The sequence below is a fragment of the Protopterus annectens genome, chromosome 7.part0 (assembly GCF_019279795.1).
Source record: "Protopterus annectens isolate FY-2018-M chromosome 7.part0, PAN1.0, whole genome shotgun sequence".
NCBI lineage: Eukaryota > Metazoa > Chordata > Ceratodontiformes > Protopteridae > Protopterus > Protopterus annectens.
This window is the reverse complement of record NC_056739.1, coordinates 371,926,702-371,954,406: the sequence shown is the minus strand read 5'-3', so window position 1 is coordinate 371,954,406 and position 27,705 is coordinate 371,926,702. Positions and strand designations below refer to the sequence as shown.

General features: G+C 38.3%; 1 protein-coding gene across 2 annotated transcripts in view; it reads left to right on the top strand.

Moving 5' to 3' along the window:
- The window catches only part of TAFA3 (TAFA chemokine like family member 3), a 1,368,023-nt gene that overhangs the window by 501,273 nt on the left and 839,045 nt on the right, over positions 1-27,705 (top strand). For both annotated transcript variants that reach the window (XM_044076935.1, XM_044076936.1), the window contains exon 3: positions 15,166-15,281. In XM_044076935.1, the coding sequence (XP_043932870.1) occupies positions 15,167-15,281 (115 nt within the window). In that variant the 5' untranslated portion in view covers position 15,166. The remainder of the gene's footprint in view (positions 1-15,165; positions 15,282-27,705) is intronic.

Genomic DNA, 27,705 nt, shown 5'->3' with positions numbered 1-27,705 from the left:
TTCAACAAACAAACCAGTAAATGGAACACAAACAATGCAAATGTCCCAAAACATGAAGAATGAAGACAAAGAAGAATGCTGCCAAATAAATTCAAGTCCAGTTTTAATCACAATCCCATAAAAATCGGTTAGCGCTTTTGTTCACAAACTTTCCAAAATGAACTTTTTCAAACCATGCTGTCACATCACATGACTAAAATCTATAACCAACCCCAATTACATATTAATTAATAAAATTGACATTGCACATATATTTTACCTAATAGAGTACCAGCACACAACTGAAATTAGTTTAAAGCAAGTTAACACCTAAAATTACACAAGTGGCAAACCATACCATCTTTGTACGTTTTTCAGTCTAAGAATATACCCCAAAGAAAAGTTTTCATTCAAGCTAGGGAATGAACATGTGTTTAGCTTAATTTGCCAAAGTAGCTCCCTCAGTTCTAAATTTAATGACCTCAGACCCCCCCCCCCCCCCGAGTTCTTCAAGACTTGGTAAACCACAATGCAGTTAAAATAATGGTTTGGGTTCTGAACAATATGCTTGGCTAGAGCATTGTTTAAATTTTTCTTATTAATGTTATATAGGTGTTCATCGATATGTTGTTTTAGGTATCGTTCAGTCTTCCCTGAATAAAAGGAAGCACATACCTGGCACTGGGCAAGGTATATAACCCCTGCTGAACTTTATGGCTCATGTTTCCAGTGTTGGTTTTTTTTTTTTTTTTTTAGCTTGTTCAGCATGCAGTAGTTTTTGTATATGGAAAACAGCTTGGAAATTAAAGAAAAGGATTTTGGAGGGTGTAACAGCAATCAAAATTAAAGATTCTCTGAATGCTTTATGCAAACATAGTCAGGCATAAAGGTTTTAAGAAATTTATGTTCAGTGTCATTAATCATGCAGAAATATAAAAAACAGGAGGAAGCAAGGGTGATTATTTGGGATTTTTACAGTACAAATGGCAAGATTTAAATTCAACAGTGTGTTTTGGGTTGAACACTACTATTAACTTTAAATGCCATTTAAAATGCCTAAGGGCATATCAGATTTCTACTCAGGCTTGCTTCCTGGATTCATATAGTTAAACTGCACTTAAAGGTTATATAATTACAGTTTTCTTTCTTAATATAGTGTACTTCAGCTATGTAGGGTATTTAATTATTTGTTTGTTCTTAATGCTTCCTCAGTGGTATTTTAAGGTCAGGATTATTAAACAGGGGCCCAAAACATTCTATATTAGAAATGCTTATTGCATAGGAGACTGGTGGTGATTATATATTTGTTTTATATATATATATATATATATATATATATATATATATATATATATATATAAACAAATATATATATATATATTAAACGTACAATTTTGTGGATTATATTCCTAATGGGCTGTCAAATTTAAAGATGTTTATGAAAGATAAGTTAGCAAGAATAGAACTATTTGAAGATGTACCTTAATTTTTGATGGATGAAAATTCCTTGGATGATTCAGACTGGTAGAGAAAGTTTAAAGTTTTGCGGAATATATCTTGGCTGGCTGGAAACTTTGTAGATGGTTTAGATAAGAGTTGTTGTACACCACTCATGGACCTCAGTTAACAATAGTAGAATAAATAAATAATTAATGATGTGATTTGATGGCCAAAGTAGAATGGATTTATACAGGGATCAGATTACATGGTGCTATGTTATATAGCACTGCTACCTCATGTCAAGAGGTTCTCTGGGTCTGTTCTCAGTCGGGGTGCTTACTGTACAGAGTATGTATGTCCTCCCTAAGTTCATGTGTAAATAATCTGGTTTCCTTCTACATCCCAAATGCAAGTGATATACAGGTGATTATAAATTATCCATGGGCGGGTAGCTGTGTTATGTAGCACATACCCTGTACCTGTCATTTTTGTCAGATTGCCCATGACACATCCTTTCCCCTGCACTGGTAATATTATGGATGATTAGAGTTTAGTCTTTAATGCCATACATAAATGTGTTATACTTCATATCCTTCAGTAAATGCATGCTATGAACCGTTCCCTCCCCTCTGTATGAGATGACATGCTACCAGCATTGCATAATGCTGGAGAAAAATGCCTGCTGCACTAATGTATTGGTTAGTGCACCTGACTAATATAGTAAGCCCTTGTATCAGGGGTGCACAGTTCAAATCTCCCCTTCATTATCAGTTGGAATCCCTTTCCCACCTCTTCATTATCAGTCCAACTCTGCTTTCCTTCCTCTTCATTATCAGTAAGAATCCATTTTCCTTCCTCTTCATTATCAGTAAGAATCCCTTTTCCTTCCTCTTCATTATCAGTAAGAATCCATTTTCCTTCCTCTTCATTATCAGTAAGAATCCATTTTCCTTCCTCTTCATTATCAGTAAGAATCCCTTTCCCCCCTCCATTCACTATTTTTTAATCAGTCCTTAGTGTCTAGTGGTTTCTGCACCTTTTATTTATTGTATCTCTATGGCACTGCATTGTGACTATCCCTGGTATCTAGTACTTCTCTCACCACAATCCCCATACTTATTTAAGTGTTGTTAAGGGACAAGTGTTATAAGGTAATCTCTGGTGTCTAGTCTTTACCCACTCACAATCCCTGCACTGGTTTAAGTGCCATTAAGGTAGGAGCATTATAAGGGAATCCCTGGTGTCTAGTGCCCTCCATCCCTGTATTGGTTAAGTGTCCTTACAGCTCAAGTCTTTTACAGTATTCCCTGGTGGCTAGTGGTCTCCTTCATCCTTATATTACAGTTATCCCTGGTGGCTGGTGGTCCCCCCACCAAATGTTGTAGGCTATGCTCATTAATTTATGGGTGTGTGGAGTTAGGACAGCCATGAGAACCCCCCCCACACACACAGACATACACACACACATGCAACTGTACACACACACACACACACACACACACACACACACACACACACACACACACACACACACACAGCCCCCTACCACCCAATTGCACTCATACACTCATCCGTTCACTCGCATGCCCACCCACCTACTTCACCACCTAACTACCCCCTTATGCTACCAGACATCCCCACACACTCACACATATGGTGCCTTGCATTCACTCACTCCCACATCTCCTGATTCTTCCATCCCACTAAACTCCCCAGTATTTACCTCTTCCTCCATGGTTGAACCTGCCCTTTTGGACATGTTTGCTAATGTAGCATGGAAGGAGTGGCCATACTAATCTACATGACTGAACAGTTCTGTGAATTATTTTTACTTGGTGTGTATATGCTTTCCTGGAGATAGTTCCAGGACAGATAGAGAGAGAATGAGAGTGGACTCATGGCTAATTATCATATGCCTCTTCCCTAGACTGCCATATTAGACTGTAACGCAGCCTCGCTAACAGCCTGACGTGGTGCTGCACATTTTCTTGCTAGAGCACCATGTTAGGGCTGTTACTGAATAACAGATTACAGCAGGATATACACCAGGTGTACACCTTGCCATAGACTATTTATCTCCCCTTTTGATTTTGTTTTTCACTTATAATCTGTACAAACTGAAAAACAATTTTTAGTGATGTTGTTGAACTGTATCAAAACATAATTTAATGACATTTTCCATATTCAGTTTGAGAAAATTAATTCAAGGAAAAACTTGTTTTTATTTCTTTAACATTTTATTATTGTTTTACAATTGATTGGGTCCTTAAATATAGTGTTTATAAAGCTGCAGTCCTCCAGGAACCATCTTTTCTTAAATACTGGCACAAAACATAATTTTCTTCCAGAAAAACTCCTGGAAAATGTTAACCATTTCTCCGAAGACTAGATGAGACACATTGCAGGTTATGACTTTAAATAGCATTTTGAATTCAGAGCATTTATTGTTTTAGTTATAATATAGAAAAGTAACACGCTGATTTCCGTCACCACACAGCACCAGCATTAAGACCTTGTAGGAGACAGCACAGCAAGCTAAGCCCACTTTCCATAACACAACCCCCAGAAAACTGCAGGAAATTTAAGTATTATATCTGTAAGAAAATGCATGCCATGAGTACAGAGCAGCAGCCAAGTCCCATCTGGAGCTGTGAGTACCCATTAGCACAAGTGTGTGTGTATCTGTGTAAAATACCCTGTTCTTTATTATTGGCAAGAGCCGCCACACCAATTGTGAGGTCACCCTTAATTTTGTTTCTGTTTTTTTTTTTTGTTTTGCTGTTTTAAATGAGAACTCCTGTCTGTCAGTGTCATTCATAGAGTTTCATGGTTATGTTTTTTAGTGTTGGGTTTGTGACAGGTAACAAACTTGCTTTTGTTGCAGAAGGCTGTGGGTTCTCTCTCCACACCAGGCAGATTAATTGCTGACACACACCATTTTTTTTAATGTAACACAGGGAATTTATTATTCAAGGGCAGCAGCCACTGAATTTATAGTTGAAATGCAAAGTTGTTCGCCAGCAGCAACCTCTTCATTAGCTATAGTTCTATTTAATGTAGAATTACTCAGCTGATTTATATTTTTGCAGAGACTGTGCACATTAGCTAATATTGGTGGTTATAATGACAGCATTTGGGTGGCCTTTTATGGTTGACATTTTCTGAAATGGGTAGTTCTGCCATTATTAGTTCATACATTTTGTTTCACTGCTTACTGGAAATATATTAGCTACAAGTTTAAATATTCTGTAAGAAGCAGTGCTGTATTAAACAACAAATATAATTTAATGCAGTCAGGAAGGTGAATTAATAAACATAATCATTTATGCATGGTCCTAAAAAATGTGTGCTATGAGCCCATGGTTAGAAAACTGCCCAAAGGTACACTTAATCCACCACTGGCAAAAATCATTTTCTATGAATGTGAGATTCAAGGGCAGAGATGTTTACTGTTGCTCATGTCAAGTCTTTTTTCAGTGTGAGACTATATTGTTTTGTTTAGGAAATGGCTATCAGTGTTTGTGCTATAAAATTTAAAATAAAAGTTTTAAATTAAATCCTAACATCTTTAAATAATTGTAGAAGTAAATAAAGAAATTGGTATCTATATTGACAGGTTTGTACAGTGTTTATGGTTCACAGGTTAGTACTAGGCTACCTGCCCTTTCAGGCCATTTTAAGCCTAGCCAGTTACCCCATGTGAGACTCAATCCCTGAACCTTGTGTCTGTAAGGTAAACACCTTAACCATTAGGCCAGTCTCCCACCAACTGGGGAGATATGTCCAAATAATGGGGACACTAAAATGGCTGGGGGGGGGGACTGATCCATTACCCCTGCCTTGGGTTCCATTTGCCCACAATCCAGCTATGATTATATGCCTATGAAATACTAAGAATTAATGATACAATATTATCAGTGCCTTTACTGGTAAGTTATTGATACTGGCAGGTAAATAACTCTGTTAAATTTTTAATGATTTAGTAAGTTTTTCTTGCTCAGTTCTGTTAATAAATGTATTTGTTTATTTAATTATTGGTAGTCATTGTGGTTTGTTTGTATGTTTGTTTGTTTGTTTGCTTGTTTATTTATTTATACGAGTGGTGGCACTTTGTCCAGTGCAGGGTTAGACACTTGACGATGTGAACATTGGCTCTAGATGATTGTCACTGTTGATGTGAAACCCTAACCCCATGTGCAAAGGGTTATGAATGCATAGATGGACTGCTGGCAATTTGGATTGCGGTGTGGTAGGTTACTTTATAGCAATTGTTGAGTTTTTTATGGTCTCATATTAATTTGCCTGGTTTGATAGCACCAATAGTTAATGCAGTTTTCTGCCTCATGGGTCTAAAGTTGCTCCCAGATCCTGAGAGCAGAGAAGCAGTTTAACCTTATGGCTTTTCTTTTTTGTTGTTGGTTTTGGCCAATTCCTGCAACTTTCTTCTTTACTAGGTCATCTGCTTGGTGAGTGGTTCAGCGTTTGCCTCTTCTTCTTGCTCCATTCCACTCCAGGATGTCTGCAGCTGATTTTGACTAGCATACTACTGCATGTTGCTATCTCCATCACTGTTGGATGATTCTTTTTTGCAGGAACCTCACAGATCATTACCACTGTGATTTTTGTCATATTCAGCCACATGCATGCTCTTTTGCTACCTGGGGCTGGATTCCCTCCTGCAGAAACATTAGCTGCTGTACCAGGCTTGCAGAAACTCATTGAGTTTGGATTCGATACATCCATAGCTATTGGCCAGTTCTATTCTTCCATTCTACCAGCTGCTCTGTTATTGGTCCGGATCACTATCTTCACCTTACTGAATGGCTAGTTTAAAACTGAGCAACCCTATCATTAGGTATAAATACATTGGTTGGAATTTCTGCTTTCAATAGTTTTATTTTCATTCATATTTGCAGCACTTTCCTTCTTTCATTCTTTATACTTTTGATTTTTATAGTCTTCTGTCATTGCAGGTTCACCCTTTCTCTGAAGCCACTTTGAGCTTCTACTTACCTCAACCCCCATGTTTTTTTTTTCACTTCTGACTGAGGGTCTCTTCAAATCTCTAACAGATCTTAATAGTGTCCTTTTTCTCTGGGCTTGGCATCTTTTACTCAGGGATTTATCTGGATTCAACCACATTGATGGATCTCTTGTCCCGCTGACGCACAGATTATATTACTTGGAACTTTTAGCAGTACTCTTCCATTTCTCATGGTTTGTGTTACTGAATAAGGTTCAGTTTGTTCATGCGGGTGGATGGTGATAATGCCAGGCAGCTTGCGGTCAGTTGTCCCATCCTCACGCCATTTCTATTAACCACTGATACATAGTCAAGGATAGCCTACCTGGCTCCATACTCCTTCACCTTTAGTTCTACTCCCCCTCTTTTTATAGGATGCCAGATTATTGCCGTGGTTGCAATTGTCATGGATAAATGTGACTATACAGCAGCTGTTTTAAAGTCTTTTGAGGGATGATAAAGCACAATGCAATATATTTACTGCTATTAATTAAGAAATCACAGAACCAAAAAGTATAGCCTATGATATTACGGTACTGACCAGCTGTGGCCTGCCATACATATATAAATATTCATACAAGATGCCCGTGAGACCAATTTTATCACCTCATTGTTGTGGGATGGAATTAATTTCACTGTTTTTGGAGAGTACTTTTTACTTGTACTTGAAAATGATGTATTGTTGTTTTAGGAAACAGTTTATCATACATCTCCAGAATTACAATGAGTACACCAGTAGCAAACAAGTATTTTAATATTGTTTTATCAGGCTATGAAAAACAAAATGTAGTAAGTGAAATGTCACAGTTTTAAGTGTATTTTATCTTTATTTTAGGTACTTTATTGATAGTTTCCTACTGTGGGGAGTAGGAGTGCTATGCAGAACTTGGATTGTGCTCAAATGTATTCCTGACTTCACTGATTTTTTACAATTTAAAAATAATGTCTCTGACAGAAGCAAAACATTTTAAATATAAACCTGAAGTTTTTACCAGGCTGCTGTAGAATAACCTTTGACTATAGGAAGTTTACAAAATCTAGTACTAATTTGCACTAATGTAGCATGCACCTACAATGTACATTTAATAGTTCTGTGCATGTGAACTATCTGGTATGCTACTATACATCTATTACATCAAATGGTAACTGATTTTGAGCATAGAAAATTACAGTCAGCAATTGTTTTTCAGAGTTTGAACAATGTACACCCTGCCTTTGTGATATCAACAAATCTTACTGGAGGATGCCAAAAATGGGTGGGGAAACAGACTCTGGGACTTCATGTTTGCCTATGGCTGTTAATAGATGAATGAGAAGTGTTAAGTATATAATCGGAAAACATTTGGGCATACTTTGGCTTCTTCATGGATTTAAGAACATATTAGCAGAATGGACAAAATTAATTTTCAGGAGATCTAGTAATTTAAAACAATACCTTTGTTACAAAGAAATGCAGTATTCAGAAAAGAGACCTGATAGCCAACAGGATGCTACTGTTCAATGCTTTCATAAGAATCAGAAGAATTTTAAGGAAAGAGTCTCTAACAACAAATCACACCTCACCAGTACCCAACCTCATGCCTCAAACTTCTCTCCCTATGAGAAATAGGCTAGTCAATCCTGAGGTGGATTTGTAAGTACCCATCCAGTGAACTAAGATCCATTTTGAAGGATAATAGTGTATCACACTACTTTAATATGCACAGATGAGGGGAAGATGCTGCATTATTAACCAGTCTCTCTATATTTTGTTTTATTCATCTGCTGGTGAATATTTATGTCCCTTTCGTCTTTTAGCTAGTTTGCCACCCAACTTACCACAGACATCAATTTTCAATGCATTAAGCATACTTAGAATGCCAACAGTGAATATGGTCTCAAACTCCTTGGCCAGGTTAAGGTACACCACGTAAATACCACAACCACTACTGACAACTTAAGTAACCCTCTTGAAGAAATTAACCAAATTCATTACGCAGAATCTATCCTAGACAGAGCCAAACTGTTGCAAACTGAGTCTAATTTGATTTTTGAAATTATAGTTTATCTTGTCAGATATAATAAATTCCATGGCCTTGCAGAAGAGAATTATCAAGCTGACAGCTCTATAATTACTGGGGTTACAGGTGTGGACACTCTTATGAAGTGGCATGTACACTCCTTAGACAAGACCAGTAGTTATACTTAGGATAAACAGTTTCAGGACTGATTCTGTCAGAACATGCTCAGTATATGTTACTAAACAACCAGATACATTGTTAGACCCTATTGAAGAAGTATTTTTGGTTTTGGAAAACATCATGAATTCATGTTCTTTAGTGATGATATGTATTTTAAGGGATTTGAGAAAGTATGGATTTGGATAGACATTTCTGGGGCAAAATTAGCTATGAATATATTTGACAGTATATTGGCTTTGTCTTTTGGGGTCCATGAATAAGTTCAGAGCAATGTTGGGTATTATTTTGTATTTTCCTTATGCGGGTGGTGAAAGATTTATAATTTCCCGAACTATCAGAAACTAACCCATGTTCATGGACTGCTTTAGTAAATTTCTGGTCTTTTTGAAGTTTTAGTCATATTTATGAGATTGTCTTTGATAACAGAGTTTTTGGACTTGTATAATTTAAGGGTATTTATTTGCCAAAAGATTATTTATGCTGGTGGACCACCATTTGGGTTTGTTTTTGAATTTAACAATATAGTTGGATGGGACTGCCAGCTCTGTGCAATTGTCTAAATGGATATAGAAATTCCTAGTGAAGCCATATGCTTGTGCAACATCTGGATCTTAAACAGCTGAAAATGGATTTATTATTGCCATTAGCCTCCCTCATAAACTAACATACATTCATAGGCTGCTTTAGTAAACTTCATTGGATTTTTCAAATTTTTGGTCATACTTCTGATACTGTCTTTGATAAGAGAGATTTTGGTCCTGTTGCATAATTTACAGAGTTTATTTTCTTTTTTTTTTTTTAAGAGTTTATTTATGTAGGTGGACCATCAATACAGTTTGTTTTTGAATTTCACAATATATTTTATCCAGGATGGGACTGACAGCTGTATGCATTTGTCTAAATGGAAGTAGAACTTCCTAGTGAAGCTACTTGCTGAGGCAACATTTAGGCCAATGTTATCTTGAGTGAATTTCACATCCTTATCATTGAATTTGGTTATGTTAGTAAGTCTGAAATCCTTGAATTTCAAAATATTTGATCCAAGAGCTAGAGATATTGAAGGTGAAGGTGACCAGTTTATTGTTAACTTAGCCAGGGTAAGAGATACCGGGGAATAGTGCATAGGATAGCTACACTCTTTAGGACGAGATTGAGTATTACACCCTGTAGTTGATTTATTAACTAATTCATCCACCAAAGTTTTATATATTAAATCTAATAATTTCTGGGCATGCCCTATACTGGAGATGTAGGTGCTCCACTGACTTGAGGGATTGTTACAGTCACCCATATAACAGAGTTGTTATCACTAAGGAGTTCATTGAGAACATCTAAGTGATCTTACATGATTTTAATCTTTATGGAGGATGTCCTATGAAAGGCTATAAGCTAAGCTGTTAAAGGTAATTTGGAGTTCTATGAATACAGTGTGTTGGTCACTGTGCATCTGTCTAGAATCAATATACTCCTTCAGTATAGATATACAACCACAGCTGCCCCTAGGCCTGAGGGCATACTAGATGCAAAACCTAGATATGGAATGAGTGCCTTTTTATAATAAATCAAGTTTGAGTTTTAAATATGTATCTGTTGCAAATGAGGGAATGTTTTCAATGTAAATATATTTCAAAAGAGTACTACTTTATTAATTTCATGATGAAGAATAATTACTTTGTCAAGGTATTTGTAAACTGTTACTCTAAAAATATTATGTATATATTTATTTATTTGTATATTTATTTTATTTATATTTGCTTACTGGATCTCAATGGGCCATTTTCATGCACAACATGGATAAATAGGATCACATAGGAAATGAACAAAACATTCACAGGTGCAATAATATATATATATATATATATATATATATATACATATATATATATATATATATATATATATATATATATATATAGATATATATTTGCAGATGAAAGAATATGTCACAACATTTAGTTCAAGAAGTAGTTTACAATGTCAAAATATAGATGGAAAATGGTATTCTGCTTAGAAATGTATAGATAAGATGTAGGCATAATAACTCAGATGGCTTATACTACAGGGGTGACAACATATCATTATACAGACAAGTATGAAGACATTAGAAGAGGCAAGTGAGAATAGTTGTAGGAAAGGACACCATGGAGAGAAGACAAAGAAAAGGTGAGAGAGTCATGCAGTGGGAAGAGAAGTAGAAAGGAGAAGTGAGAGAGAGATGCAAATAGAAGAGGGACATGGGATGAATGAGATGCAGTATGTAAAGGCATGACAAGAAGAGATAAGGAAACATGACATCAAATAAAGGGGCATGAGAGAGCTGCAGCTTTCATGTAATGTGATCTGAGTGAGCGTAGCTGCACTTTGGCTGTGAAGAAGTGCTCCTTGAGTTGTTGTCTGAAATCCAAGTACTTAGGATGTCTTGGATTGAGAGAGAAATGGAGTCCCATAGTTTAGGTGCTAGGATGGAGAATGCATGGTCAGTGGAATAAAGTTCAGTTTTTGGAGTTAGTAGGGTGGGCTGAGATTAAAACAAACTCCTGAGATTATACAGTATGTGGGGGTTTGGGTGAAAGTTTATGAGTGAGAGGAGATGATGCCTCACACGAAAGAGCTTTGTAAAGAAATTATCCTAGTAGGATGTTGTTTCTCAAATGTACTGTGAGCCATTCAGCTGTGGCAAGAGGCAGAGGTGTTCATTGCTGGGGAGTTAGTAATGAACCGACAGATTTTATTTTAGATGGTCTCTTTGGTTCTAATTTTTTGTAGTGGAATAATATAGCAATAACCCACGCCTGGGTGTGGGTAATGCGGGATTTACCCACGGTTGGCGTAGTTTGGTCCCGAGGGACCAATTATTGCAAGTGAAAGGAGTAAAAGGGTAGAAGTAAAAGTGAAGTTTAAATGTTGGAATAAGTTATTAGGGAGATTGTGTGATGTGTTATATTAAGAAATTAAAAATTAGTGGGAAAGGGATGTAGAGATAGAGAGAGGGAAATATATGAGGGGGCAAAAGGAGAAAAATTAAAGTTAGTAGGAGAATTAGGAGGGTAGAGAGAAAGATGAAAGGAGAGGGACAAAAAAAAATAGGAAGGTGGGGGTTAGATGCTGGTTGTAGGGCATAGGCGCATCCATGAGCTGAATAAGTAGATTTTTAGTGTAAGCTTCAAGTTTTTGGTATTATCTATACTGGTAATATTGTTTGGTAAATTGTTCCATAGCTTAGCTATGACATACAAGTAGAGCCACTGACTGGCTCTTTTCTTGGGTTTGTGTACATTAATAAGTTCTCTGTCAGAAGAACAGAGATTTTTGGTGGGAATGTAGGTATGCAAAATAGATTTTAAAGCAACTATCAGGTTTGTATATTAGTTTTTGTGCAAATAAAAGCTGTAGGTAGTCAAGATAGTGGGAGAATGCAAGCCAGTTTAGCTCTTTAAGAGCATTGCAGTAGTGGGTCCAGTATGATGAGCCTGTAGCAAATTTGGTAATTTTGTAATAACAAGACTGAGATTTGGTTTTAGGTGCCATGCGTAGGTTAATAGAAATGGGAGCACCATAGAGTAGAGAGGGGGATCAGATAGGTGTCTGCTAGTGTCCTTTTGTTGTTTTGATCCCTAAAGCTTTTATGCCTATAAAGTGTCCCTAGTTTGAAATTATTTTTTTTAAAGCATTATGTATGTGTTGGTCGAATGTGAGTTTGTTGTCTATGGCGATACCCAGTAGCTTAGCATTTGTTATAATTTCAATGCCTGTTTTATTTTGGGAATCGATTTTAAATTCAGATGAGAATGTTTTAGGAGTAAAAAGTAAAAGTTTAGTTGTGCTAGGGTTAAGCAGTTATTGTGCATCATTTAGTCATGATTCTATTGAGGTAAAGGCATTCTGTGTTTTTTGCAACAGGTCTGGTATGTTGTTAGAAGAGAAAATGATGGTGGAATTGTTGGCATATTGGATTAATGTGCTGTGATGGCAGGAGTGTGTATTATTGATGAAGATATTGAAAAGAAGAGGTCCGAGAATGGACCCCTGTGGGACTCCAGTTTTGTTAGTCTGGTACTGAGATAGGCAACCTTGCCACTCTACACATTGTTTTCTATTGAATAGGTATTTATTAAACCATAGCGTGGAGGGTAGTGAACAACCTAATGATGATAGTTGCTGAAGAAGTCTGACATGTGAGACCATGTCAAAGGCCTTTGACAGATCTAGTAGTACTACAGAGGTTTATAGGCTGGAGTCTCTAGCATTGTTGACGATATCAGTAAAAGAGATAAGAGTGATTGTAGTACTGTGTGCTGCCCTAAAGCCATGCTGAGTGGATTGAAGGAGATTGTTATGGATAAGATGGTTTAGCAATTGTATATGTATGCACTTTTCTATCAGTTTCGAAAGAGGGGAAAATACAGAGATGGGTCTATAGTTTGTTTGTTCATTAGATTTACCTCCTTTCTGCAATGGGGTTATGATGGATTTATTACTTATTGGTTGTTTGAGGGAAGTGGAGAATGTGATTAGTAGCAGAGTTAGAATTTGTAGTAGAGTTAGAGTCTGACTAATTTAACTATGCGGTCTATGAAGTGAGTATTAAACATATTAGCCACTTCAGTTGGTGTATTGTCTATGTTTGGAAAAGGATTTTGTTTGGCTCCAGGGGTAAGAAGTGATTTGATGGTTTTCCAGAAAGTTTGGGGGTTGTTTTTATGGTTGGTTAATTGCTGTGGAAAAAAAATATATTTTTTATCAGCATTGACTGTTTTTTTTTACTTTATCATGTAGTTGCCTGTAGTTTTGGAGACTTGCATCATTTCTATTTTTTAGCCAATCTTTCCATGCTCTATCTCTGATTTGTAGCATTTGTTTGGTGGATTTGGTTAGCCAAGGTGCATGATTAGCTGTTCTAAGAGGGGCGAAGTTGTTGAAAGTATCTAATAATAGTTTATAGAAATAGCTGACAGCATCATCCAAAGGTAGAGTTTTTAATATAGACTGGTTGAACAATTTTAATAAATTATTAAACAGGTTTAGGCTGAAGTTTGTTAGGTTTCTGGATGTTTTGTAGGTATGGGCTTGGGCTTTTGGGGGGGGTGCTTCTATAGGTATATGCAGGCAGGTGGTCACTTAGTGTATTGGGAAGTATGTCAGAGTCAGAGTATTTGAGGGGATCAGTGACAAGGATCCAGTCAATGGCAGAACTTAAATTCTTGTTGTTTTGTGTTCTAGCAGGAGGGGTGATGAGTTGTGCAAATCCATAGAGATTGTTACTATTTGTTGGTGAGTCAGTGGATAGGTTTAGCCAATTGAAATTGACATCTCCCATGATTACTGTTGCATTAGAGATGTTTTTAGACATCCATGAAAGAATGTCTTCCAGTATAGGGATGTTTTGTCCTAGGGGTATATAGACTACTGCAGTACAGAGTTGTTTATTATTGTTTAGTTTCAATGATGCAATGAGAATTTCAGCATTATAAACGGTTGGAATTGATTTGGAGAGAGATAGAAGTGTATAAATGTTAGGACAGATTAATGCTACACCTCCTGCTTTTGTGTTGATTATGTCATTTCTCAGTATGTTAAAACCAGGTGGGTGAAATTCTGTGTCTTTGATGTGTGGTTTTAACCAAGCTTCAGTGACAGCTAGTATGTCCGGGTAGTACTGTGTTAGCCAGGAATGAAATTTGGTAATTTTGTTACAGATGCTGCATATATTCAGGGTGACAAGCATAATATGCTTTTTGGAGGAAGTTTGGGACAGTGTGGTCCTGAGTGGGTCCAGGATTAGAGTAGATGTCACCACATTGGGTTAGGTTGTTAAGGTGGCAGAAATATTTGTTATGGTTAGTTAGTGTTTTGTAGATATGTGAGGCTAGATATAGCTGTGGAGTGGGTTCTAAGGAGAAGTCTAGAATTCTTCACTTTGAAAAGTATAGCATGTTTGGCTTGATTAAGCTTGGCAGACATCTAATCTGTTTTCTCCCTGCTATTCTATCCTCCCCATGCAGGTGTAGATCCACTGGCTATTTTCCCTTGGGGTAATTTCCCTTACCACCACTACAATCCTAATGGGTTAACTTCAGTTGTTATGATTAGTCAAACCTCTAATTCAAGCTGATTAGCCAGTCCACTGCTAACCGCAGCAACCTGTTTCCGAGAAGTGGCTGATTAACTGTATCACTGGTCAGTTCATCTGAAGATTGAAGTCTTGTCAATCAATTCTGATTTAAGAGTTATGAGACATTTTTAAGGAAATGGTGCTTTTAGTTTAATTTGAACCTTCTGGATCCTGCATTCAGTTTGGTCTGAAGCAGACTGAGTGTAGGGGTACAACCTGTACCATTTGTTGCCTTAGCTTGAATAAAATGCTGTGAATCAATTATCTACTTATTTGCTCGTGTCTTTTGATTTGAAGAGTTTGCTGTGCGCTTGCAAGCATCAGGGTACTACAGTTACCTGTTTTATTTTCTTTAGCAATGCAGTGTTTATACTTTGTAAGTTATTGTTAAGCCTTGTTTTCATGTATTTATTTATTTATTTCTTTTTCAGAATGACTGAAAAAGGCATTCAAAGGTTCAGCAGATGGGCCTTTCTGTTTATATTCTGTTTTATAACTTTGTGGGGAAGGTTAATATTTGCATCAACACATCACAGAGTTCATACAGGTAAGTGACCTTGTAATTTCTTACCTCTATACTAGTTGCATTTATGTTGACTGTCATAATTAAACTGATGTGATTCATATCTATCTGGTGTAAGTATTATTGTCTTACAACTACAGCTACCAGATTCCAACTCAAAAGGGAGACTGAACTTGCAAAAGCATGTTGCCAGTAATTTTATTCACATGCAAAGTCCACAATTTTTAAAATGTTGCACAATGCTATATAAAAGCATCAGGAGAAAAATAGTTGTTTGTACATATAACTTGTTCAAATATTTGGGAACCAAAATGGTTCTATATGTGCATATCATCCAAGGTGTACCTTAGCCACACAATATTTTGACTAATATAAATGGGTGAAAAGAATCATCAGAGAAAATATTTAGGGGCTGTGATGTGTTGCTTGCATAATGTCTGCTATACTATCATCAAGGTATTTCAAAACTAGAATTTTAAGTCTATATGCCACAAAATAGAAGCTCACATGCTACTTTTCAGGTAACATGAGCACAGAAGTGAAGTCTTCCTTTTCCTGGCCACTTCATGTCCATTTTGTAGATTGCTTAGTGTATGAGGTACTCTGCATTACTTGTGCCTTGTGTATCTGTAGTAAAATTGTTCCTCTTCACTTTTCATGGTTCTCACGATTTTAAATTAGATCAGTGATCCAGTACTTTCAGTGCCTGTGGTTTCATTCAGAAGTTTCTGATTGCTATGATCCCTGGCAATTATAACAACATGAAGAAAAAAATGGCAGAATCCTAAACACATGGAATTACTTTTATCATACCATTAGAAATGTACTACTATGCATGAATTTAAAAGTAAGATGAATTTGGGAGAGAGAAATGTTGTGTCAGTTAAAGATTTCAGACTGGAATTCTCTAATTCTCTCTTTCTCTCTGTATTCATATTTTTCTGCTAGGCTAGGTTTTACTGCATAACTTTATTAGCTGTCCCCCACCCCCCTCACTCACACACACAAACACATGAGCACCCACTCAAAACAGATGCTGTTTTAAGTGGCTGGTTTTCCAGTGAAGATAATGTCTCCTCTTATTTTTTTTTTCCAAAAATTATACTTTACCCTGGACCTCCCACAACTCACATTAACCATTATGATAAAAAGAGTGAAGCAAGCTGAGAACTGTACAAAGGAAATCAAAACACACAAAATGAATCATGCTGACTTTGTTTATGTACTCAGAAAGATTTTTGACTTAACTATAAGAAAAATCCCACTTTAATCCACAAAGATACACTGACTTGACTTCCTAAGTGTCTTCACTTTGACATCTAAGATATGTCTTATAAATTTTTCATTATATAAAATTGATGTTTTATAAAGCTGTTTCAAAGGAAAGTGATGAACTCCATCTTTTATTGGTTTAAATATTGAAACAGATGCAGCTGTGCATTTGCATTTCAATTTCTGTGAAGAACATAATGTTCAAGTATTAAAGTGAAGCATTATAGATGGGGGAGTGTTTTTTGTATTATAAGCTATTTTATCTGAATACATTTTTTACTTTCCAGGGAAAATATATGAAAGAGACAATATCAGTAACTTTGTTTACCTTGGGGATGTCTGTAAAATATTAAAGGCTTCACAAGGTTAAATGCAGTGTAAAATGAACTATATAGAACATATATTGTGAAATATCCTGAATGCTACTGAGTTATGTTTGATCAACGGCATATTTAGTGTTCAGACTGACATAATACAGAAATGTAATTTTCCACTGAACTAAGAGGCAATATGTATTGTACTGTATTAAAATTAAAAACACGGTGCTCTGGTAGTATTCTTTAGTGATTTTTAGATGGGGTCATGCAGGATCCTATGCTTGTAGGTGTGTGAGTTTTCTGCTACGGGTTACCAAATGTATGTACTGTATAATACAAGCAAAGCAGACTGCAGCTAAGGCTCTCTTCAGACATTCTGGGCTACTTTAAAAGTTATTTGTCTCTACTGTAACTGTCTTCTGTTGTCCTGTGTAATTATCATGTTTTTATTTTTATAAATTAATTTAACCTGCTGTGTCTTACTACACTATTAACTAAAATCCAGTGTCTTAGTAATTTCTTTCTGCTTGTCAGTATAGGTACCCACATAATACTTTCATGCTAAAACGTCCTCCTCCATCCTTCTTTCTGTCATTTCCCTGTGTATGTGCCCCCTCACACACAGTTATACCCTTAAATGAAATCTAATGTTCAATAATTTACTATATTAATTATTGCATACATGTCAGGTAATGATTCAGATTCATAACTTTTTTTGTATTTCAGTATACCGTGGTGGTGCAGCGGTAGCATTGTTGCCTCACAGCAAGAGGCTCTCACGTTTGATTTTCAGCTGGCGTGCGGGGAGTGCCTTCTGTGTGGAGTCTGCATGTCCTGGAGTGTGGGGAGTGCCTTCTGTGTGGAGTCTGCATGTCCTCCCCGCAGTTGGGTGGGAGTTTGAAAGACATGCGGAAATGGGTGTGCCTTAATTGAAGGTTGAATGTTGAGCTGGCACCTTGACGTTCGTGAAAATCTACTGCCAATCATTAGTGGACCGGAGTTCCGCTGTGGCGACCCCTAACCGGGAAAAGCCAAAAGACAAACAGTATGATTTCTTTACATTTTAAGTGACTGATTTGTACTGAACTTTAGATAAAGTGGAATTTTCCACTGGTATTGTCTCATGTGTGCACTGGAAAAGGTCACAGTCTTGCTCCTTTGGGAATACAAGACCATCAACATGCAAGTAATAGTACATGGCATGAGCTAGGTACAACTGAGTATGAAGTGGGCTTAGGCTGCTAGATGGCAAAACATTTCCTTGGTGTACTTTTGGATGGGCATGCATGGTTAAAGTGAAATTCAGCTACAGAGACATACATCTGTCACAAATGAACTGAGGGCACAGAGAAGCTTGTACAGCTTCACCCACAACTTCAGTAACCAAGTGCATGGGGGCAGGGGAAGTCATGTGTAATGTACATGGTGTATAGTACATGCTTATATAAGTGCAAGATGTAGAAGTCTGCAACAGCATGAAGGAAGTTTTACATTCTACTGTAGTCATGCTCACTATGTGATTAAGGCAATGTTCCTTTCATATTGGAAAGGGGGAGGTGGCCAACACACACCATTAATAAAAGCATTGCAAATCGTACAGTAATTTTCACTGCAACTGACATGTCCACTGGGCATCTTGCTCTGCCTAGGTACTTTAGGGGTCATGGACATTATTTCCTCCTGGCCACTTGAATATTGAAGCTGTGGGCCTGGTGCTGTATGCTTCTTTGTACCTGCAGTAAATTTTCTACAACTATATACCTCAGCATCTGAATCGACTTAAGAGATCTGTCCCCAAACAAATGTAACTCTGTGAAATGTCTCACTGTCCAGCAACCTGAACCTGCATGAAGTACATTTGCTGGTTGATTCCTTACTGACAGATTGCAAAAAGAGATGATAAGATGTATTTAATTTCTTTCAGTTCCTATTCTACTTCAGGTACCATTTGTGTTGATGCCTCTGAGTATCTGCTAGGTTATGGCTATCCTCCTAGAATGGCCAATCTAGCCTCTAGTGGATGTGAGTGTGTAGTAGTCACTGTCATGTGACATCATACAGCATTAAATCCCATTAATCTCATAGGAAGTTTAGGGTCATAATGGATCTCTCCATGCAGTCTTCCCACTTCAGGGGCTCTCTTCAGATTCTCTTCGGATCAGAGTAGGTGCTTACTTTGATGACTACTGGATGTCACATGTGTTGATCGCCCTCTAACAAAGCCTTAATGCGATTTCACTAGCTTTTGATCCTTAGCTACTCATCTAGCAACCCAAAATGTGATCCTAAATTGTATAATGTTTGACTAGAAATTTTGAAAACATATTATGATCACTCAATGCTAAAATGGAATACACTCTCTAGGACTTTCTATGACAAATCATTATTAATGTATATGTTGTGCATTATGACATTTTATTACCTCCGTTAATACCTGATGATCTGGTAAGCCTGTCAGTCTTTGCTGTTTGAATTACAGATTATCCTAGACAGATAGATACAGTGATAGACAGATAGACAGATAATATCAAGGAGTAAAAAAACAGAAACAAGCAATTCCCTATCAAATGCATGTTAATTTGCACATTCCTTACATCTGTGTTGAAACTGCTCCCCCACCCCCCTCATTTCCTGCCTTGTCTTTCAGCTGATATAATTTAGCTAGTGCTGTGTCTCCTTTTAATTAACAACCTGTATTCAAACTGGAACCTTAGTTTGAGAGACAGCCTTACAGAACTATCTTCAAGTTATAGAGCTGAGTATATTTTCTGTGTTATTCTGTATTATAGAGCTAAATTGTCTGCTGGATATCTGTGTCTTACTGCTCTGCAAATCTATAGAAAACAGCATATATATTTTTTTATAATTTGCACATTCCTTACATCTGTGTTGAAACTGCTCCCCCACCCCCCCTCTCTATTCTTGGTTGTAGTTTAAATTTGGTGGCTTTTGCAGTGCCCGCCCCACTGTAGATTTGATCTAAGACACTCCCCCAGGACATCTCTTTACCGCATTCTACCTAATAAACCCTTTCTGCACTTGCTTTTAGTCCTTTTTAATTTAATTACATTTTTTCAAACTGTGTGTGGACTAATATTGCTACATATTCAAGTGTGCCAGCTTGCACTGCATGAGAATTGTATTTACTACTGCCTTTGCTACTTTTCTAAAAAAAAAATAAAAAAATCTTCTGCTTTTACTGTACTTGTGTTTCTGCCTACTTTATTTTGCTTTTGCGTCATCTTAAACATTCTCAATTGTATTTATTACTGCTTGGTGTAACTCATTCTAAGCCTTTTAGTTAAACACTTGGGCTTCAGACCAGTTGTTTTACATTGAGAGGGTTTGTGGTCTGCACTGTAGTGGCAAAACAGGTAGCTTACATCCCTCTAAGTTGGGAACTGCTGATTGAGGGCTCAATGTCTGTTATTCTAAAAGTATATTAATTCTGGTTTAAGCACTTGGGCTTTCAGGCCAGTTATTTTACATTAAGAGGGCTTCGTGGTCTGCACTCTTGTGGGAGGAGAGGCTGGACTCTGCCCTTCTGAGCTGGGAATTTCTGGTTGAAGGCTTATAGTGCATGCATATCTGAATTTCTTCTTACTGAAATTGGTACACCTTGTTTGCTGTAGCATAGACTAGATCCAGGCCTGCTGAATCTAGCTTTGTTTGTATAACTTGAGCACTAATCCAGGCATTATTTAAAGTATTCAGTTGTATTTATTACTGCTTGGTAGTAACTTGGTTAAAGTGTAGCTATCATTCTAAGTCTTTTGGATTAAGCACTTGGGTTTCAGACCAGTTGTTCTACATTAGGAAGGTTTGTGGCATGCACTGTGGTGGCAGGACAGGTAGCTTTCATCCTTCTAAGTTGGGAACTGCTGATTGAGAGCTCAGTGTCTGTTATTCTTAAAGTGTATTAGCTCTGGTTTAAGCACTTGGGCTTCAGGCCAGTTATTTTACATTAAGAAGGTTCGTGGTCTGCACTCTTGTGGGAGGAGAGGCTGGACTCTGCCCTTCTTTGCTGGGAATTTCTGGTTAGAGGTTTATAGTGCCTGAATATTTGAACTGTATCTTACTGAAATTGGTACACCTTGTTTGCTGTAGCATAGACTAGATCCAGGCCTGCTGAATCTAGCTTTGTTTTGTATGCTTGTTATTTCCCTGGAATGCTAATTCCATCTAAAACGCGGCTTCTCAGCGCTTCTGTGGATCCCTAGTGATATCTGCATTGCTTACTGTACTTATTTCCTTTGCTTCGCTTGAAAGAAAGCTACTGTTTGTCGTTTTTGCATTTAAGTTACCTGTAACACATTGCACTTGTTACCTGGCACTTGCTCACTAAAGCAATTATAAGTCGGCACTAAAAATTAAAAGCACTACACCCTCGCTCCCCATTGGCCCTTGTTTTCAATTATAAAGGAATTCCCAATATTATTCTAGCATGTCCAAAGGTCAATTGTCAATCTCCTCTCCGGTCCAGCTGGTGAATATGGGAATCTTGAGGCAATGTTACAACTGCCTCATGTACACAGACAACCCTCTCCTCCTCCCAACAAATTCCAACACATGTGAGAGATGCAACCATATAGCCAAACTGGAGGCTAAGCTCTCTCAACTCAGTACTGGCATAACCAGTCAGGAGGAGAAGGAAACCACACTCACTACAATTCCAGTCTCACATAGACCTACCACGACAGCAAACCAAACACATAATCACACAAAAACATACTCGGAGGCTCTAAATAAAGATCTGCCTAAGCAGCAGAGACCTCCAAAGCAGACACCCAAGCAACCGCTACCCCAAAACAAAACACGTGCAACACATATCTCACAAAGCCAGTGTGCCGAACAGTCACAGCCCTTAAGGCTAAACAACACACCTGATACACTTGTAATAGGTGACTCTATCGTCAGGCACACTGACGTCCTGCTCACCAGGCTGAACAAGGAGAAGGTCACGGTGAGCAGCCTGTCTGGCGCTAGGATCCGCCACATAACACAAGCACTCAGGTCACTCCAAGGCAAGTACAAATATGACTCAGTCATTGTCCATGCTGGTGTGAATGACCTGAGACGTACCTCCCTGGACTACATGAAAAGAGACATAGAGGAGCTCTCTGAACATGTAGCCCAGGCTGGTATGACCCTGACCTTGAGTAGCATCTTACCCTCACCAAGAATGATGCCACAATATGAAGACAAGATGATCAATTTCAACAATTGGCTTAAGTATTGGTGTCATTCAAAGGGGATCCAATGCCTGTCAGCTTGGGATGATATGCACGACAAGCCACGATGCTTTGCTAGGGACGGCTTGCACCTGTCACCCTGGGCTTCGGATATTGGCAAAGGCTCTTGCTACCCCATAGTGCCTTTTTTAGGCAAGGCTCAAAAGACAAACCCACCTCCATAGGTATCACAAGGGATAAGAAACTAAGAGTAATACTACTCAACGCTAGAAGTCTAAACCTCAAGATGCACGCACTCTAAACTCTCCTTAGCATGGAGAACATCGATATCTGTGCAGTAACAGAAACCTGGTTCAGGACTCCTGAGAGCACCCCAGCACTACCAGGTTATACCTCATACCATGCTTTTCGGCCCCAAAACTTGGACCGAACCACAAAAGGAGGGGGAGTATCGATATTCATCAAAGATACCCACACCTCTAGGTTGGTGGCAAAGCACGAAGCATCAGAGACTATCCATGTGCAACTAACAGTGGGTAAAACTGCCTTCCAGTTTATAGCCTGCTACAGACCACCCTCACAAACCCAGGAACCCTACTCGGCCTTCCTGAGAACACTGGAAAATATGAAGGTCTCTCCGAACACCATTATATTGGGCGACTTCAACTACCCAAACATAGATTGGGAGCATTACTCTAGCTCCAACACCCTTGCCCAAAGGTTCCTAGAATTTATAAACTCAAATGCTATGGAACAACTTGTTACCACTCCCACAAGAGGGGAAAACATACTGGACCTGATCATCACCAACATGGGGACTCTATGCTCCAGACCAGAGGTGTATCCCTCACTGGTAAGATCAGACCATAAACTGATCTCACTGGATATTCACATCCCGACCCCACCCCCTGCCCAGAAAACCACAGTGAAAAACTTCTCTAAAGCAAATTTCACACTCCTCAAAACCAAGGTGGAATCCTTCAAAGTCCCCGGGCCTGTGGAAAATACGGCCCAGACCGCAGAATCCTTTATAAATGCATTCTATGAACACCTTCAGGAATGCATGGATCATGCAATCCCAAATAAAACCAAGACCCAATCCTCCAAAGGCAGACGACCTGTCTGGTGGACCCCAGCCATAAACAAACTATACAATAGAAGGAGGAAGCTACTACATGATAGAGCAAAATCCCAAAAGGGAAGGCATCTCTGATCAGTATTAGCAAAAAACTAAGGGCACTCATAAAATCGTCAAAGGCCAGCTTCGAGAGAAAAATTGCACAGGACACTAAAGATAATCACAAGGCTTTCTTTAGTTATGTTAGGAACCTGGGTGGGAATTCCCAGATATGCTCAGAATTAGTCCAAAATGACAAAAAATACACTGATCCCACAGACATTGCCAACATCCTAGCTGACAGGTTCAGCGCAAACTTCTCCCCCCCTCCCCACCAAAAGGGCAAATATCTATCCCAGCAGAGTGCTGCCCCCCCCCGATATCTCAGATGCTCAGGTGGGAGCCGCCCTCTCCAAAGCAAAAAACACAGCATCAATGGGACCAGACGGTGTCCCAGGCTGCGTCCTACATGAACTCCAAGAAGAGCTAAACCCAAACATAAAACTACTGTTCAATCTCAGCCTTACTACAGGATATGTACCTAAAGAGTGGCGTACAGCAACAGTGGTCCCTCTCCACAAAGGTGGTGCCTCAACGGACCCTGGAAACTATCGCCCCATAAGCCTGACTAGCTTGGTCTGCAAAGCTATGGAAAGGATCATCATGGACCTCATAAATAAAGATATTGGGGACCTACAGACACTGGATCCTACCCAGTTTGGCTTTGTTAAGGGCAGATCCTGCCTCTTAAACCTGGTTGACTTCTTTGAAACAGTCACCAAGGCCATTGACGAAGGGAAGGTGGTCCACACAGCCTATCTGGACCTCGCAAAAGCCTTCGATACAATACCCCACTCAGGCATTATAGATAAGCTCACCAGCTTAAATATAAACCCCTATGTCACTAGATGGGTTGCAAACTGGCTCAAGGACAGAACCCACATGGTTAGAATTGCTGGAGCCATGTCAGACTCCAAACCAGTTACAAGTGGCGTCCCACAAGGCTCAGTCCTGGGACCTCTCTTGTTTGGTATATATTTCTCGGAGGTACAGGCCAACATGGAAGGACTGTGGCTAACCAAGTTTGCAGATGACTGCAAACTGGGCACCATAATCGACTCTCCAGCCGACACAAGCATCCTCCAAAAGGGCCTCATAGAAACAGACAACTGGTGCCAGAGCCATGGCCTCAAGCTAAACACCAAAAAGTGTATAGTCATCCCCTTTGGCAAAAACAAAGTGCCCACAAATTACCACATAGGTGGTAATCCATTAAGTACAGAAGAAGTCATTAGGGACCTGGGGACCCAAGTTGATAGCAATCTCTCATTTGACAACCACGTGGCCAAAGTGGTTAGAAAAACATTTTATATAGCCCACCTAATCATGAAGGGATTCACATCTAGATTAGGGGAGGTCATCGTGCCTCTTTACTCATCCCTCATCAGGCCCATAATCGAGTACAATGCCCCTTTTGGGATGTACCTTACCAAACACCTGCAGCAACTGGAAAGACCCGAAAAGTACCTCACCAAGAGGATCAAAGGGCTCAAACAGATGCCATATGCTGCCCGGTTAAAGAAACTCCAGCTCTACTCAGTGGCATACCGCCTGTTCAGAGATGACCTGTGCCTGACGTATAAGGCCATGTCCAACCCAGAATTAAGGGACATGCTGCACCTCAAAAAATCCAAATCCCATCGAGCTACACGCTCAAGAGACTCAAACCTCAGCACTGAAATAAATAGGACATACTGGAGGGACAGATTTATAACCCAGAGGCTCCCTTCACTATGGAATAAAATCCCAGTCCAGGTTAGGCAGAGTCCCTCATTGACTCTCTTCAAGAGGAATCTTGATGAGTGGATTGGAGATCATAGGTTTACCCTGGGTATCACTTCTGTGTCACTGTTAGACAGAGGCACAGTATACTAACCTCGAAAAAGGGCATAGCAAAATTAATTTAAAATGGGTGGCGAAAGCCAAACATACTCTGGCTAGGCTTATAAATGCCCTAGGGCAGATAGCCTAGTATGAACCTATGAACCTATGAACCTATGAACAAGATAGCTTGGCAACATCGTGTCATCTGGAAAAATGAAATTCAAACTTCTCTTGAGGATGGCAGAATGAAATATATGCATATTACCCCTTAACACTATACAAATATTTCAGCTTAATTTTTTCTAATGCACAATAATCCATTACTTACTTTTCCGGGTCTTTATTTATGCATTTAGGCCAATAAAGCCAGACTGCCGTAGCTAAAAATGAGACGTGTAGACCCTTTTCAGTTAGATGCTTATGAGCATAAGAATGAAGTAGTGAACACCTAGATAACTACATGTCTTGAGGAATAAGAATTTTTAATTGATTAAGTGTTTGGAGAATGGACTAAAAGAAACACTGGACACAATGTAAGAAGTGTTAAGGTACAATGATCAAGGGTATTTTATTATATTTGTCCATTTTAGTCTTGTTAAATGAAAAATACTGCTGGACACAACTGTCTGTTTTCAGGGCTGACACAGATTATGTGTAAGTAAGGATGTGGGAAGCAAATTCTGGTCAAGAGAAAGCAGCTTGTCTGCAATCTGCTGTGTTAGCCTACTGAGCTACACTGACAGTGAAAGTAACTTCCACAATGTCTATTCACCTCCAGAGATTCATAGGTAAGTACTAGGTTAGCTGTCCTTTCGGGCCATTTTACACCGATCCAATTTGCCTTTTTGTTCTCGAAATATCTTATACCATTTGGTTATAGGTTGGCCTTAGCCATCCCATGGTCAGTTGCCATATATTACCCCTAATAAAAATGTACCCCAAATGTCTGTGAATGTTTTCTTAAAAGAAGGAAAAGAATGACATAGCTGTTTAGGAAGTGCTTCTGAGACGATGGAAACATACTGCAGAGTGGTAGATAGTCACCTTGTATTTCACTGCTGTAAATATCATCTGATGAACAAGATGCAAAGAAAATGTTCTGCCACCTCTAAGGTAGAGTCCTTGTAACAAAAGCATTAAAAAAGACAGCCGAAATTATCATGCTGTTCCATGCTGTTTCGAAACTATGCACCAAATTATATCAGTAAAAATGTATGATAAAGTCAAATATTCCTATTGCTTTTCCCCTTGGGTTTGGCCTTCTCCCTTGAGTTGTACCAATTACTACTCATGAGAACCAGAGGTCAAGTTCTATGGAACAAAGAAAAAAATCTGGAATTATGAAATGCTGTAAGATATAAGCTTAGCAGTCCTGCCACATTTTATATTTTTCATTAGTGTGAATAAATCAACAGTAAACTCTCAGTTAACCAGAACTTAAGCAACCAGAACTCTCAAGCAACCAAAAAAAAAAAAAAAAATAGAAGAACTACAGTACAATTTTCATGTGTTGCACTTTCGGTACCCCCCCGCAGAAAAATACCTTACGTTTTTAGAGTTTTAGAGTTTTAAAAAGGAAGACAGGAATAAATTCCCGCTCTCCTCAACCTACAAACAAGTCAACCAAACAAATAGTATAGGGTACAGTATTAGTCAGGCTTATTTTTAATAGTAACTCTCAAGCAACCAGAAACTACAGTTACCCAGCATCCATCAATCCCCATGGGTGCCGGTTAACCAAGACTTTACTGTATAAGCTGCAGTGCAGAGTAATAATGGATTCCCATCCATTCTTGCTTTAGATACAAAGGTTTGTGCATTTTCTAGTAACAAGGCAGTAATCTCCCCATGACCGCATTTGGGGAACACTGTTGGAGTACACAGTCTTACAATCTCTGAATGTTACTTTGATGAACCTGACTAGACTCTTCAATCCAGGTCATCAGTAAGCCATCAGAAAATTCAACTGGTGAACCAGCTGGATGCCATTAGTGTACGATTAGCATCCCATCTAAAATGCCAAATGTGAAGAACTGAAATCATTTCCAGTAAGTCACATATAGTCCCTCAAAATAAGATGATGTTACGTTGTGATATGCCAGAAGCTATTCAGTAGTTTGTATTATATGATACAGACTAACTAGTTAGAACACGTAGTTGGACTCTGATTCATGTCTGCTGCTTATTTCAACCAGCTAAATAAAAACCCACTTTCAAAATATGTTTATTATACACATTTCTAAACACTATTTTAAAGTGTAATAAGTACAGGGCTTATGTTGTTTAGCCTTTATAATACAGAGGTTAAACATAACTTTTTTGTCATTTTACAATGTTTGTACTCTGGCTGCTTTCTGCTGCATGTATGTACTGTGTGGTTCTGCATAGCCAGGAAAAATATTCATACAAGCCATAGCTTATTAAAGAGTGGGAACTTAAAAAAAAAATGTTTAAAATCAGAGCTCATCTTTATATTCTGACAAATAGTTTGGTACTTGCCATTTGCAGGGCATCCTTCTTAAACTCCTGCAGTGTTATTTTGAAAATGTGACCATAATGATGCCATGAGAAATCCTGGAATAATATTGTGTAAATAAAGAAACATACTTCCTGATATAATTATTACCATCAATCCTAATATACTTGTTCTAGTGAGAATTAAGCTG